Raw genomic sequence first — 15,482 nt, 5'->3', positions numbered from 1 at the left:
AAAACACAAGAAACTTTCATTAAAATATTCCTTTGTTATTGTTCTAAATTATTTATAAAAATATTTTGTTTTAATCAATCAACACAAGAAGTGGCAGTATGACATGGTTCATCGTTATTATTATCTTTTATATATTTTCACCAAATCTTATGCTGCCTGAGTTTTTTTTTCATCTGGCCATCGTCCAATTTACATTTGTGCACTTGAATTCTTCTACTAACTGAGCTACTGTCATCATGACGTCGGGTTATTTTTTAGCACTTAAAATTGAACTTTCTAACATATCTTCTGAATGTGAAATGATTATTTCCTATAGACGCCCAACAGCACTGCAGGATCGAACTAGGGATAGTGATGATGATGATTACCAAGACAGAGACTATGATGTTGCAGCTCTAGCTAATAATCTGAGCCAGGCTTTTCGATATGGCATTTACAGCAATGATGATATGGACGAGGTACTGAAGGATTTTGTATTACCCTTGTTTGTCCCTCTAAAATGATAGTTCATTGTACAAGGAACTGATATGGAGAGGATCTATATGAAAGTGTATTCTGATTTTTCATCCGGAGCAAAACTGATTAGTTAAAATGCAATGAACATTGAAAGTTATAATAATAAAATATCATAAGAAAAATTTGAGGATGATGAATAAATGCTCTGTTTCAGATATTTTATATTTTTCCTGTAAAGTATGGGAGAAATATTAATATGTGATTCCTTGGGAGAAGTTAGTTGTTTGCTCTCATGAGGATGTTCTCCATCTTCTAATGAAAAAGATTTATACTTGTACTTGAACCCTACAAAATTCTTGATTACATGGGCATTATATATTCTTGATTATATCTCTTGTTCATCAATTATTTTCTTACTTTTCAGGCTCATGGCTCACTTGAACGTGATGATGAGGTATGATGACAGTAATTCACCTTTACTTTTTGAATGGGGAAGCTAAATCTTCTGAATGAACTTGCATCAGTGAGTTTTAAACCGTATTTATCCTTAAAAAATGTGTTTATTTTTCTTTCCTCCCAATCAGAACTTATTTCACTCCCTTCTTCTGCTTGGTATATAGCTCATGGATTTTTTAAATCAACATCATGAATGACTACTGGGTTGTTTGTTTAAGATGACCATGAAATGGGCCTGACTATTATGTTCTTGTCATGTCATGATAAGCTGGTGGAAGGCTTTGTGATGTAGCCTAGGAGATGAAAGAAGAGAAATCTCCAATAATAAAATCAAAGTCTTTATTATGAATTGAAAGTTGCCAATATAAGAAGACAATCACTCTATTTATGGAGAATTGGAAAACAAATTAATCCTAATTCTAATTAATTAAAGAAACTAATCCTAATCCTCATAAACCAAGGAAACTTATCTTAATTCTAATCAATCATGAAAACTAATCCCAATCCTAATCAATTAAGGATTTGACCATAATACCCTGACTTATCCTAATCCTACTACATCATTCTATCTACCCCAAAAAAAAAAAAAACTCGTCATTGAGTTTTAAAACAAAAATGAAGATAAAAATAAAAAAGTAAGCCACTCAAACGGACACATCTCTGAACACCGGGCACCTATAACAACCAATTTTCACGAGCCACGCTAATATATCGAATATTTGATTTGTGAAAGGGAAAATGATTTCCATCAATACTATCATCAATGAACCCAAGAATTAAGTTGTTCAAAAAAATCCTTTGTTGTTAAAATATATGCAAACTCTTCAAGGAATGGAGAAAAAGGATTTTCAATTTTCTTCGAATTAGGTTGCCCATGAGTATTTTTTTCTTCTACACTTAAAGAATTCACATCCTCCTAGTATTTGATCTTGGTTTTTCTGGAATGATTCTTGATAAATCTTGGACATCTTTTGCATACCATAGGTGGTGTTGATTCTCTTGTTGTCTTTCTTGGTGGTCAAGACTAATTTCTGCTTTATTCTTTTGCGGTGGAGGTAATTGTGGTTGGTTGTGTGGCTCAATTAATTGATCTGACCAAATGGACACATTCTTTGCAGTGGCTTCATCTTCTTCAACACCTTCTTCGTTGATTTTCTCGATTAATAGTTTCTCATATCTGGTCCGAATTGAGCAACCTTCGTTTAGTCCCATCGTTTTTTCTTCTTCCAACACAAGCTCCTCTTCGATCTTTCTACCTTTCTTATTCAACCCATCTTCAATTGATTTTTTCTTTTCTTCTACTTCGTTCATTTTTTACGCAATTTCACAACCCATTTGGATGAGTTCTTGATCTTCTTGAGTGACTAAATATGATTCTGGATGGTTTCTTGAAAAATCTTGAAGATTATAATTATGCCTTGAATTTTTCCAAAAGAACCTGAATTTCATCCATTCTCTTTCGAAAGTCCTCTTGATAGATGTATTTATTTGAATATTTATATTTTCTTGAAAATGTTTCGACCTCAAAATTTGTGTTGGAATAATTCATGGGCGTTCTTTAATGTTGGTGATAATAATTTCTTTCACACTCTGAATCATTTTTTGAATCATCTAACTCCCAATTCTTACGTCGATTTCTTGAGAAACCAGTTTGATTGGATCGTCGGGCTCTTTGTTGATAATGTTGTCTTGTTATTCAGTTCCAGATTGCATTAAAATCTTCATCAGAATTGCTAGAATCACTCTAATTAAATTTCAAATGTGGATAATGATAGTTTTTTTAAGAAAGTTGAGCATGGGCGAAATTATTCTGTTGGAATTCTTCTTCTGAATCACTTGAATCAGAATTCCAACATTGCTTTTAGGAGGAAATTTGACTTTCTTGCCTATACCAACTGCTATATTTTTTATTTGTCGTCTTCCTTGATTTGAAATAGTCCATTCTTGCAAAATCTTGGAAAACAAAAGTCTCAGTATCTTTTTTCTTTTCTAAAATTTAAAGGGTTCCCCCTATATAGATGTGGACTGTTCAACAATAAGCACAACTCATGAAGCTCCCTTTTGTGATTGGCGTCGTCAAGAGTTTCCTGGTTTTCTACCGGTGGCAGTCAACATTGGCTCGGACGGCTGCGCTGATACCAAATTGATGTAGCCTAGGAGATAAAAGAAGAGAAATCTCAAATAATAAAATCAAAGTCTTTATTATGAATCGAAAGTTGCCAATACAAGAGGACAGAATTGAAAAGCAAATTAATCCTAATTCTAATTAATTAAAGAAACTAATCCTAATCTTAATTAGTCAAAGAAACTAATCCTAATCCTAATAAACCAAGGAAACTAATATTAATTCTAATCAATCATGGAAACTAATCCCATTCCTAATCAATTAAGGATTTGACCATAATACCCTAACTTATCCTAATCCTACTACATCACTTTGATATAAGCTGTATGTACTAGGTGATAGGCATGGTTTTGGGTGTCACTCAATCTATGACCATCTTAAGGTCCAGTATCTGTAAGTAAAATATCAATTGCTTATTGTGTATGTGTGTCGACGTACGAAGTGGATGTCATATTTCAATGTCCTCTTAGACTTTGAGGTGGTTTATACTTCACGAAGCAAGGGATTAGATATTACGAGACATTTCCTTTGGATTGGCTAATGTTCATATTTTGCTTTTGGGATGATCTTGTAGGAAATTGTCTTTTGAATGTAGAAGTGTCTCCTGATGTAGAGCTTTTGCAGGATGTTTATTTTGATGATGAATCTGCAGAAGTTGTTATATCCTCTCTGCGTCTAGGTGATGACCAGGAAAGGTAGGTAAATTCGGTTTCCTTATGATATTTCTTTTATAACAAATGGTTGCCATATGTAATTTGGTTTTTTTCCCCCCCCCCCAAAAAAAAAAAGAAAAAAAAGAAAAGGTAATGTGATAGTAACCAAATTCTTTTACGGATGCATTTATTAAAAATGAGCAAGGGGTTGATATTTGTACTAGGGAAAAATAAACAATAAAAAATAAAAGGTGAAACCAGGAGATGAAATGAAACCAAAGAAGAGTGAGACGGTAGATGGTTGGTTTAGTGATGAAGAGAAGGGAAGGGTTGGAGAACGAAGGGACTTTATTTGTGGAAATGGGAAAAACGACTAGTATGTGAGAACACATAGGGGTTGATATCTGGTGGGTGATTGAGGTTAGCGCAAGAATGTCTGTTTATTAGGATTTTATCCTCGTTTTAATATTGTCTCCAAAATAATATCTCGACCCATTTTATTTATATATTTTGTTTCTAAATTAGTACATCTTGTCTCTCTTTTTGTTTCTCTTAGCACTGATATTCTAGGCATTTGGTATTTTTTTTAGTTGAAGTTGGTCAATATAATAAAATTTAGCAGAGCTTATTCTTTTTCCAGCAGTGGCATATGTCCATGCCCTAAAAATTTCTCCCAATTTCTAATCAGACAATTAATTAAAATGTTTTTCTGTTTCATACAGTGGCTCTCTCTTTACAAATTCGAATTGGTTTGCTTTTGAGAATGATTTAATTTCAAATGATCGTACAACTGGTTTGCTTGCTTCTCCTTCTCCTGGTGTTAAAGAGACTGGAGTCGTGGATGATGGTGGTGATGATGTTATTGTTGGTGAAGATGATGATTTGGAGGACACTGCAACATCCTCTCCAGAATCACAAAGGACATCAGAAAACTCACGCAATGTATCAAGCAATTCAAAAGAAATAGTAGCCAACGAGACTGATAAGCCGCCTGAGTGGGTCGAATGGAGGGAGACCTCAAATGATGAAGAAGGTTCGTCTTTAATACTTCCAAATGGGGAAGCTACAGTCGTTTCAGAGGCTACTGAACCAGATGCCACAGAACCCTCTTCATCCGCAGATGCATTGATTAGTAAAGAAGCTGCTGTTGGACAAGTTCCCGCACCAACCAATGATCATGATAAACTGGATTCTTCAGATCTGTCGAAATCTGAGGAAAATATCAATATAAAATCAAAATCTACCACTAGTGAGGAGACACTCAATGATGCAGAAGCCAATGAGGTAACAATGGACAACAAGAGCCCAAAGGAAGCTGGTAACTAGTTCAAAAGATACAGTGACTGATATGTTCAACATTGATCCCGTGGGTAGATGAACCCTTAGGCTTGTTTTGGTGGCTAGGGAATTGTATTCTTAGATCCTTGTGTACATCAATCAATGGGGCAAGGTGAAGGTATAATAGGTTGATTATTCTTTCTCACCCTTTGTAGAAAAGTTGAGGTCTTATGTTTGTCTGTCACCCTCATGGTATCTCTATGAAAGAGAAGGCTCTGATGTCAGATATTTTTTTCGCGGGTAATTGAATAGTATTTAGTTATTACTGGGTGCCGACAAGGTTTATCTTTATTCTCGTGTTTGGAAACTTTACCTCTGTTTATGGAACTATTGTGTAGAGTATTGATGATTGTGAGATCAAATTCCGAGTACGTGCTGAACAAAGTACAGTACAGCACAAGGCCCAGCAGGTGCGGTTGAGACTGGGTATTAATCATCTTTTGTCTATGATGAGATGACTAACATATCATCCAATACAAAAGTTTATCATGATTTTCTCTCCCATATATGGTATTTTCTTTTATTTTTTTATTCCGAATTTAATTTGTGAGGAAGATTTAAATTTTTGACCTTTTAGTTGAAGATGCATATATTAATTAGTTGAGTAATGTTAGTTGGCATAATATTTATTAATTTATTTTTATATCTTGGATAATTGTTGCCTTTATTTTATCAATACAAATCTCAAGGTTTATTATGAATGCAATCTTTAAAATATTACGTAAATTTGTGTTGTTGAGTATTAGGTCAGCTGCATTATGTGAAAGCGAAATACTATCAACTTCTTTTCCAAAACAACTTACGTAAGTTGTACTTCATATTTGGTAGGACGTATTATTCACCAAAGTCTCCTTTACTGGCGTGATTTAATTTTGTGCACATTATGATTGGAAAAAAAGAAAGGAAGACTCTACTTGGCCAGTAAAGAAGAGCTCCTCCTCCCTTTTATTTTATTATATATATATATATATATATATAGTTTGGTTCTATTGGCTGGAAGTTATCGCCGAGATTTGTTATTTACTATTAAATGTAAGGTAAATAGGCTAATTGAATTGGATGATATCTGAATAATATGGATGACACTCATTGGCGAAGGGTAATGCTAAGCATGAATGAAAATTACTCAGTTGGAGGGCCACGATTGGATACATATGGCTTAATACTGATTTGTGGCTTCCTCATCGGGGTTTTTTGAGTAACAATCCTTTTGTAGGGGTCCAAATGAAGATTAGTCCAAGATTTGAAAATTAATGAATTTTGGCCTTTTGTGTCACTCTTTCCCAGATTAATCTCTTAACCCAAAAGAGAAAGTGACGGCGGCAGTTACCAACCCTTTTGTGGCACATATTGCCTAACCTGTTTAACTTAGGAAACCCTGGAATAACATTTTAAAATTCAAGAGTTAGCGGAACTTAAAACATTTGAAACAATTTCAGGGTTCCATACATAGCACATTCATAACATATATATAGAAACAAGGTTTAGTGGATCCCACCCTCAAAACTAGTCCCTAATATGCAATACATGTGTATAGTTAATTGCAAGGTAAACACCTAGACTTTTCTTCAACCATGTCTTTAAGTGGTAGAGCAACAGTGCAAATCCTCCGGGGAGATGACTACTACCTGGGAGAAGGAAAACATTTAAATAAGTGAGCTACTAACCCAGTGCGTGACTAATAAAACATAAACAATATGCTTTAAAACTAAAGTTTGCTAAGCAAACTCATACTTCAAACTTTCATCATAGCATAGCTTAAAACATAACTTGAGAGAGAACCCTTTTGCTCAATCCCTCAACATTAAACCTTAGTTGGTGTGGATTTCAACATAACCAATGCCGAATGTACTTACATGCATGTGGTTATTACTAAGTACCATCATATCTTAGGTACTACTGCCCAGATACCTTCATATCGTCCTTTAATATTGGGTTCTAACATTTATCATAAAATTCATACTTTGAAGTAAATCATACTTTGAAAGCATAGCATCGTAAGTCATGTGCTTCAACATTTTTGCTAATAAGTATCATTTCTAATGCATGCTCTTTGAACTAATAAGTAATGAAATACTTAAGTCATTCTCATAAACTTCTTTAAGACCTAGCATGCGTTAATGGCTTTCATGAAACAAGCATAAGTCTAAACATTTCTTAAGCATGTGTTACTAAAACATTTGAAAAACATCAATTTTGTCACTCACAGCCTTTGAGCCTTCCTCCTAGGGTTGATAAGCCTTTCTTATTGGTGTTAACTCTGTGAACATGAGCAACATGCTTAGTTCCTAGCACTAGCCTCTATATGAGGTTAACTTCCATAAATGAACTCACATTCAGCCTACCATAAGATGCTTTCATAATAACGCATACCTTGCTATGCATTTAACACTTAGAAAATTCCTTGAAGTTTAAGCCTTTGCTATGTGGCCAACACACATCATCATCACACACACCCATGCGGTAACCGCAGTTCCTAGGCGCTCTTTCAGTCACACATCAATGCACACACTACCCCTCATGCATCCAAGCCTTCAGCACACACCCACACAACCCAACACATAGCTTAACGCATGATGGCGCTCAACCTTGCCCATGCACGCACGTCAGCCTAGTGAGCTACCTGTTTGTTCAGCCCAAGCAACTGTCTGTTTATTCAAAATTTCCAGATTCAATTTTAAGCTCGAATAACTTACTATCCAGGCCTTATCTCAGAAAATTTTCTTCTACAAACTTGTTTACTAGCTTACCTTAAGATTTGAGCTCAAAATTTTTCGTGGTTTGACCGGAATATTTCAATTTCCACCTCTGGCCCATATTCACTCAAAAGCTTGGCCTTCTTGCAAAATCTTCAGTTTTCAGCTCGGTTCCTATAGAGATTTCTTTTGGCAGCCTTAAGACATCAACTAGGCTCACCAAGCTTTCAAATGACTATGGAATCACCTCATTAGCATAAGTAAAGAGCTTAAACTGAGCCTTTTAACTGAAGCTCTCATTTTATACCAATCTTTGCATGTTTTCAAGCATTTTTAAGCTGCCAAATCATCCTTAAGTGGGATTAATTCCCTTAAGCTTGATAGCTAGTCCATTATAACTTGTGACTGAGCTGCTAACCACCGTTTGATCAACGCATAGCTTTACCCTTGCTTGGCACAATCAACGCATGACCCTTGGCCTACGCATGGCTTCAACTCAACTAGCCCCTTACTTGGTCAAATGCCAACGCCTTCTTTCCTTTGTTGTGGTCTTTATTTGAACAATGCATAGACTTAACTAACACAAGGCTCAACCTCATCGCATAGCTCCCTTGCTAGCGTCATCGCGTAGCCTAAGTACAATCGCATACCTCTTTTGGCTGCATGCCCCTCTCGGCCATCGCATGCCTCTTCTGGCTGCATGCCCCTTTCGACCATCATATGCCTTGGCATGCCTTGCGCCCAATGCCTAGCCTAAAGCCTTCCTTGCTCGCAACTCATGCTTGGCCAATGCCTAATCTCATAGCCACACCCATCTTCATGGCATGATCCACACCTGCTACAACTCTAAATAACCTCTACAAGCCTTGGCTGGCGCACACCCTAAGCTTCATGGGCCAATGCCTCAAAATTTCCAACGCATGGCCATTCTTGACTTCCATACTTAGCCAATTTTTTTTTCAGCCGTTGCCCTTTGAATTACCGCCTAAGAGCTAGATATTTCAACACTTGGAACTTTTTTTTCCTTTCTTCCTTAATCATTTTCATGCCCTTCCCTACAACATAACATTAACTCATGCTTAACATACTTAACATGTTAATGAATATACTTATGTAGGGAAAATAGGCTCGGGGTTTACATTTACCTCCCCCTTATGAAATTTTGTCCTCAAATTTGCTGCAAGTCCATCAACTAAATAACTGAGAGTATTTACTCCTCATTTTCTCCTCAGTTTCCCAGGTGGCTTCTTCAATTCCATGATTTCTCCATAGTGCCTTCACCTATCCTACTCTATTGTTGCATAGCAATAGAAGCTTGCTTATGCTGCTTCGGCGGCGCTTTTTCACCTTCTCTTTGCAAGGGTGTTGTCTTGTTTCTTAACACTTGCTCTTTCTTGTCAAAAATTTCTACTGGTTCTTCTTCATAAGTCAGATTTTCCTTTAACTACACTGGTTGCTCTAACAACACATGAGTAGGATCTAGAACGTATTTTCTCAACATCAATACATGGAAAACATCTTGTATGCGAGATAGTTTTGGAGGTAAATTTAACTTGTAAGCTGCTGGCCCAACTCTCTCCACTATCTGATAAGGTCCAATATACCTTGGACTTAATTTTCCTTTCTTGCCAAATCTAAGAATTCATTTCCCCGGAGATATCTTAAGAAATACCTAATCACCGACCTCGAATTCTGATTCTCTTTTTCGCTTGTCAACATAACTCTTTTGTCTGTCTCAGGCTATCTTAAGATTTTCTCTGATAAGCTTAACACTATTTGACTTCTGCCGAACAAGTTCCAGGCCTATTAGTTTCCTTTCTCCGACCTCATTCCAACACACAGGTGTTCTACAAGGTCTTCCATATAAAGCCTCATATGGAGCCATTCCAATACTGGAATGATAACTGTTATTATACATAAATGATGCATTCGTAACATGCGATGAAATGAGTAAGATCTATGAGGTTATAACGCTTTGTTTTATCTGGTAGAACCTAAGTGCAAATTCAACCAGAGTCCTGATAAGTCCAGGGTCAAACTCAGAGATTGCTTGTAAATGTGCAATGAAACTAAAAATACGATCTTACTATAAATCGAAATGTTCAAACAAGGGGTTGATTAGAAGTGCTATTCTAATTCTAAATTCTATGCAATGAAAATTAGGCTCAAGTGAAACAACGTAGATTATGGTTGTTGGTGATAGATATGCGATAATAGGGTTGAGAAGAATTTTCACTATTTCTTAAACAACTCAATGGACTATGCGTTCAAGCAATACACTCAATGTTACGATCATCACTTTTCAGTGTATCTGGCCACATTATCTTATCTCTAAGATGCATACGATGAGTGCAATGTGCAAGAGGTATACTTATTTCTAAAGAACATCTCCTCTTGTTTTATGAGTTCCAAATCTAAATTCTTTCAAACTCAGATTAAATTTACTTAGAACAATCCTTCAATTTATCCAAGTAGCAGATATGAGCATACATAAAATAAGTTGATCGCATGTTTCTCTTGTTGCTTAGCAGTGCTAACTACATACTTCTCAAACCATTAGACAATTTAGCTACGCATGATAGTGATGGATAAAATAACTAAAGGATAGAATGAATATGTATTCATATTGTAACGTTTGAATTTCTTTTCTCCTAGTCATGATTGTGCTGATGGGATGCATTAAATTCCATACTCTGACACGTTGCCTACAACGCATCAGAAGTTCATTGAATCTTCAACGAAGTCCTCTTGTCAGCCACTAACTCAATATGTGATTTGACTCCTACCGCCCATGTCATGCTTTATCACCATAGCTGGTTATGCGATCATATGTTTGTATCTGATAGCTCTTGCTTGATCGCATTAGTGGGTGCTTGGTTCATGTGATCATGTGTTCGCCTGGTTGCGTTAGCAAGTTTTTTGTATAAAGATAGCAATATCAGCCCTTAATTCAGTTATGTCAGATGTTGAAATTGTATGATCGCATAATTTGATTTTTGTATGAATTCTTTGGTACAAGTGTCATAATTTCATACATTTTCTTTATTCTTTTAAATGAAAGAGATACAATAACTTGTATTTCTACAAGTTATTGACAAATTCGATCAACGAAAAGTGCGTATCCCAACTTCCCTCGAACTGCAATACACATGTCCTCAGTGTCTGGATCGTCCGCTCTGTTTGACTATCTGTTTGTGGATGAAAAGCTATACTGAAATGCAACTTAATACCCAAAGCTTTCTATAAACTAAGCCAGAACTGCAAAGTAAACCTCAGATCTCGATCTGACACTATCGTCACTGGAGCTCCAAACTAACTCACAATCTTGTCTACATACAACTTAGCCAGTCTGTCTAGAGTAAAAGTGATCTTAACTTGAACAAACTTAGCCGTCTTGGTCAACCTATCAATAATTACCCATATTCCATCATAACCTGATGGTGTTCTAGGCAAATAAAATAAGAAATCCATTTTGATATGCTCCCACTTCTACTCTGGCACTAGGAGTGGATTACGTAATCTTGTCGGCCTTTGCCGCTTAGGTTTAACCTACTGAAAAATTAGACACTTATCAACAAACTCTGTTATCTCTATTTTCATACCAGGCCACCAGTACGTCTTTCTTAATGTTTTATACATCTTCATACTACCTAGATGCATAGCATAAGTTGAGTTGTGTGTCTCTTCTAGAATAGCCTGTTTAAGTGCTAAGGCATTAGGTACATATACCCTGCCTTCCTTGAGTAAAACTTCATCTACTCTTAGCTGATAATCAATCCTCAGGCCTTTACCTACCTCTTTAGCTATCTTTTGGAGATCAGAATCTCCTAACTGTTCACGTAAAATGTCATGAACTAAGGTAGTTCGTATCTAAAATGAAGCTAACAAACCTCATGTCTAGCCAACTGCTAGAATAACCTTGGCATTTCTTAACTCATGTAATAGCAACCCTTGCATTGAACATATAATAACTTTAACTGTTTCCGATTTCCTGCTTAGAGCATCAGTCACCATATTTGCTTTCCGTGGATGGTACTCAATAGTACAATCGTAATTCTTGATTAACCTTAACAATTTTCTTTGTCTCATGTTCAACTTTTTCTAATCAAAGATATACTTTAAACTCTTATGATTAGTGAAAATGTGGCAACGCTCACCAAACAAGTAATGTCTCCATAGCTTAAGAGCTAGAACTACAACTGCTAACTTCAAATCATGCGTAGGGTAATTACACTCATGCTTCTTTAACTAACGGGAAGCATAGGCTACTACCTTTCCTTCTTGCATCAGCACACAACCTAATCCCTGTTGGGATGCATCACAGTAAATCTCAAACTCTTTACCTAGAGTAGGTAAAGTAAGCACTGGTGTTGATATTAATGTCTACTTCAACTCCTGAAAACTTTGCTCACATTCCAACGACCACACAAGCTTCACGTCTTTCCTAGTCAGGTTAGTTAAGGGAAAAGCTATCTTGGAGAAGCCCCCCACGAATCTTCTGTAATAACCCGCCAAACCCAGAAAACTACGTACCTCAGATATAGTAGTGGGTCACTCCCATTTAACTATCACTTCTGTTTTCTGGGGATCCAGGCTGACTCCTACTACTTAAACTACATGGCCCAGAAATACAACTTGAGCTAACTAGAAATAACACTTGCTAAACTTAGTATATAACGTCTTTTCTCGTAACATTTGCAACACTGTCCTCAGATGTTCCACATGCTCTTCTCTACTACTGGAATAAACCAGAATATCATCAATAAAGACTATCACAAACTGATCTAGATAGGGATGGAATATCCTGTTCATAAGGTCCATGAATATCGCAAAGGCATTTTTCAAACTAAATGGCATTACTAAAAACTCATAATGTCCATACTGATGGAACGAACACATGCATAACGAAAAAAAAAACAGATCTAAAGTACTTTAATTAGGTTAGTTACAAAGATAAGCATGCAATTGAAACAAATAAAAGGGGGAAAAGAATACAACCTTTGTAGACTTTGAATCTTCTCCAAATTAGCTCCAATCTCCTCAAGAATGGTTCATAGACCACCACTAGAGTCTTCCCGACTATTCTTCGACATTAGAACTGAAGGAAATCAGACACGAAGATTTCCATGAGCAGCGGAAGAATCGTTCCAAATTTCATTCGAAACTGAACATACACAATTACAGTCACAAAACGGAAACTAACTGGTCATGCAACAACTAGAATTACAACATGCTAACAAGATAAGATCAAGGGAAAGAGTATACATACCTTTGAAGAACCATTCTTCAATCTCCCTTGATCACTCTCTAAGCGTCCAAGACAACAATACACGAATGCTCGAACACAACGATCGGTGCAACAACACGATCAACAGCAAACACCACACGAACAACACGAACAACCAAAAGTCGCGAACCCAACGAACGACCTCTAAAACCTCGTACTCAATCGAGTTGAGTGAGGACACCACCACAATGGTTACCTTGGTATTCTCGGTGTGAGAATCCAGGAGTTGTGGGCTCTGTATGGACTTGGTTAGAGGAAGAGATTGGAGGAACAATAATCGTGTAGACGATTGAGCAAGTGGGAGATGACATAGTCTATCGTATAGACGTGTGCTCAATCGTGTAGAAGATGGCAGCCTATCATATAGACAATGCCTTCCGATCATTTAGCTACGACCAGCTGAGTGAACTATCGTATAGTAACACTCGACATTCGTTTAGTCTCTCTAATAGCTATCATTTAGTGAAACACTTTCACTTGATAGCAATGCCATAAGTTTCTTTTTCGAATTGAGTAACTACTAATTTTAGGAAAACATTTTTCCTTTTATCTCACGGTTACCATAAAACCACTAATAACCTCCCACTCAATTGGTTATTAGAGAGAAAGAAATAATTATCAAATAATTAATATTATTATAAATAAATATGATAACCAACTTACCATATTATATTTATAACCTATAGTTTTAATATTTCATCTCATGAAACATATAAACCATACTTCTTTTTCTATTTTAAGGTACTTAATGTAAATCATATTTACATTAATCCTCCACTTGATGTATCTCATACATCACACCAATTATATCATATATAATTGAATTTCCTCTAGTCAATTTGAACATTTCAAATCAACCCCAAGAACTGATTCTCAACTTGAATCCATTGAGCTATCAAGGGGTCCTTATGGACCTGTAGCTTGAAGCTCCAATGATACGTGAATAACTGACTAAACTCTTTAGTAACGGGATCCAGCATCCGTTAAATGCCGGACATTCTACTAAAGATCGACAACTGCACTCTTCTTACTATAGATATATTTTGTGTCCATATCAACCAATAAAAAATGCGATAACCCTTCACAGGTAAGTACAACTGGGCCAATTTACGTTATGCCCCTGTAATTACATCTAACTCCTTAAGTACCACTGATCCCTCTAATGAACATAAGTCATAGTCCTACTATGACTGAGTTCTCTCTTCCAAAGTGAGGCTATGGTCACTATGTTAAAGACACGGAATCAGCGCTTAAGGGGGCAATCTATCTACTTACCCTTACTTTGGGAAAAGAGTGAATTTCCTCTTGTGTAACCGAGTTCCCAGCTCCCAAATTAGACAAATCCCCAAAAAGGTGGGCTTGTTGAGTTGGCAATCTGGCCACTCTCACCCATACTAATCAAAGAACCGCCGTCAATTGTAGGAGTTCTCAAAACACTCAGGATTAAGGTCATGTCACCTATGGTCGTTTAGGTGAGATATAAGTCTCAAGTATCAATGACATTATATAAAGAGACTATTCATCTCATGGTCCGGTCTTATACAAACTCTTTGTATGGGACACCCCCGCTCGCATGTCTCCACATGAATGGTCAGGATCAACCATCTGTAGTAGTTCAAAACACTTGTAATCCTCTACAAAGCGGGCCGTATCCATAGTGTCACAAGGATCATGTATCCCTCCTTAATCCTTATACTACAGACCTTTTTAGGTTATCACTTAAGGTATGATTCACTTATATAGTGTCACAAGGATCATGTATCCCTCTTTAATCCTTATACTACAGACCTTTTTAGGTTATCACTTAAGGCATGATTCACTTATATATCTCATATACATGCTTAAGTTTACAGACAATAACCATGGAGCTTTGTTTATTGGATATGAGTAAATGCAAAATAAAATAAATCTTATTTTATTCATAACAATGTGTACAATGTTTACAAACTACGAGACTGCGGGAGAATTAGGACACCAATTCCAACAAGAACGAGATGATAGGATCCGGTAAGTGACTAATTTGGAGAGGATAAGGTTAAGTCTTTGAGGGAAAACAACTCATGAGATTATCAATAACCTCATCAATTTCCACTTGGCCAAGAAGAGTTAAAATTCATTAAACACTCTTTTTAAAAGACCATTATATGCAAAACATGCAACTTTGAGTTTAATGAGAATTTGAAACTAAAAAATCCACTAACTAAAAGTGGGATTTAGTGGGTCTAGTGTCTTCAAATGAAGACAACACTTAGCTATGCAAAAGTTGGTATTTTCCACTCACAAATGTTGGATCTTTCCACTAACTTGGTCAAAGTTTGACTTTCAAAGTCCAAAGTCAACAAATTTGACTTTTATTGCAATTCTAGCTTAGTCAACAAATTGACTTTTAATGCAATTTTGACTAATTCCATTTAATTTCAAAATTAATTCTAATAATCAATTTTAAAATTAAATTAATATTAAATAATTAA

The 15,482-nt window shown here is 36.1% G+C and overlaps 1 protein-coding gene across 2 annotated transcripts in view; it reads left to right on the top strand.

The window, feature by feature from the left end:
* LOC120073245 (uncharacterized) overlaps positions 1-5,290 on the top strand; it is a 29,388-nt gene extending 24,098 nt beyond the window's left edge. The window contains exons 16-19 of one of the 2 annotated variants that reach the window (XR_016528743.1): positions 317-458; positions 881-910; positions 3,612-3,732; positions 4,413-5,290. Coding sequence is in view for 1 of the 2 variants with exons in the window: in XM_039025971.2 (XP_038881899.1) it covers positions 317-458; positions 881-910; positions 3,662-3,732; positions 4,413-5,016 (847 nt within the window). In the remaining variant the exon portion in view is untranslated. The remainder of the gene's footprint in view (positions 1-316; positions 459-880; positions 911-3,611; positions 3,733-4,412) is intronic. The other variant, XM_039025971.2, reaches the window with a different exon arrangement.
* Positions 5,291-15,482: the final 10,192 nt, after the last annotated feature.

This window comes from Benincasa hispida, chromosome 3, assembly GCF_027475165.1.
Source record: "Benincasa hispida cultivar pf3 chromosome 3, pf3_genome.v1.1, whole genome shotgun sequence".
Lineage (NCBI taxonomy): Eukaryota > Viridiplantae > Streptophyta > Magnoliopsida > Cucurbitales > Cucurbitaceae > Benincasa > Benincasa hispida.
The sequence above is the reverse complement of the archived record's forward strand: the minus strand, read 5'-3'. Positions and strand labels throughout refer to the sequence as shown.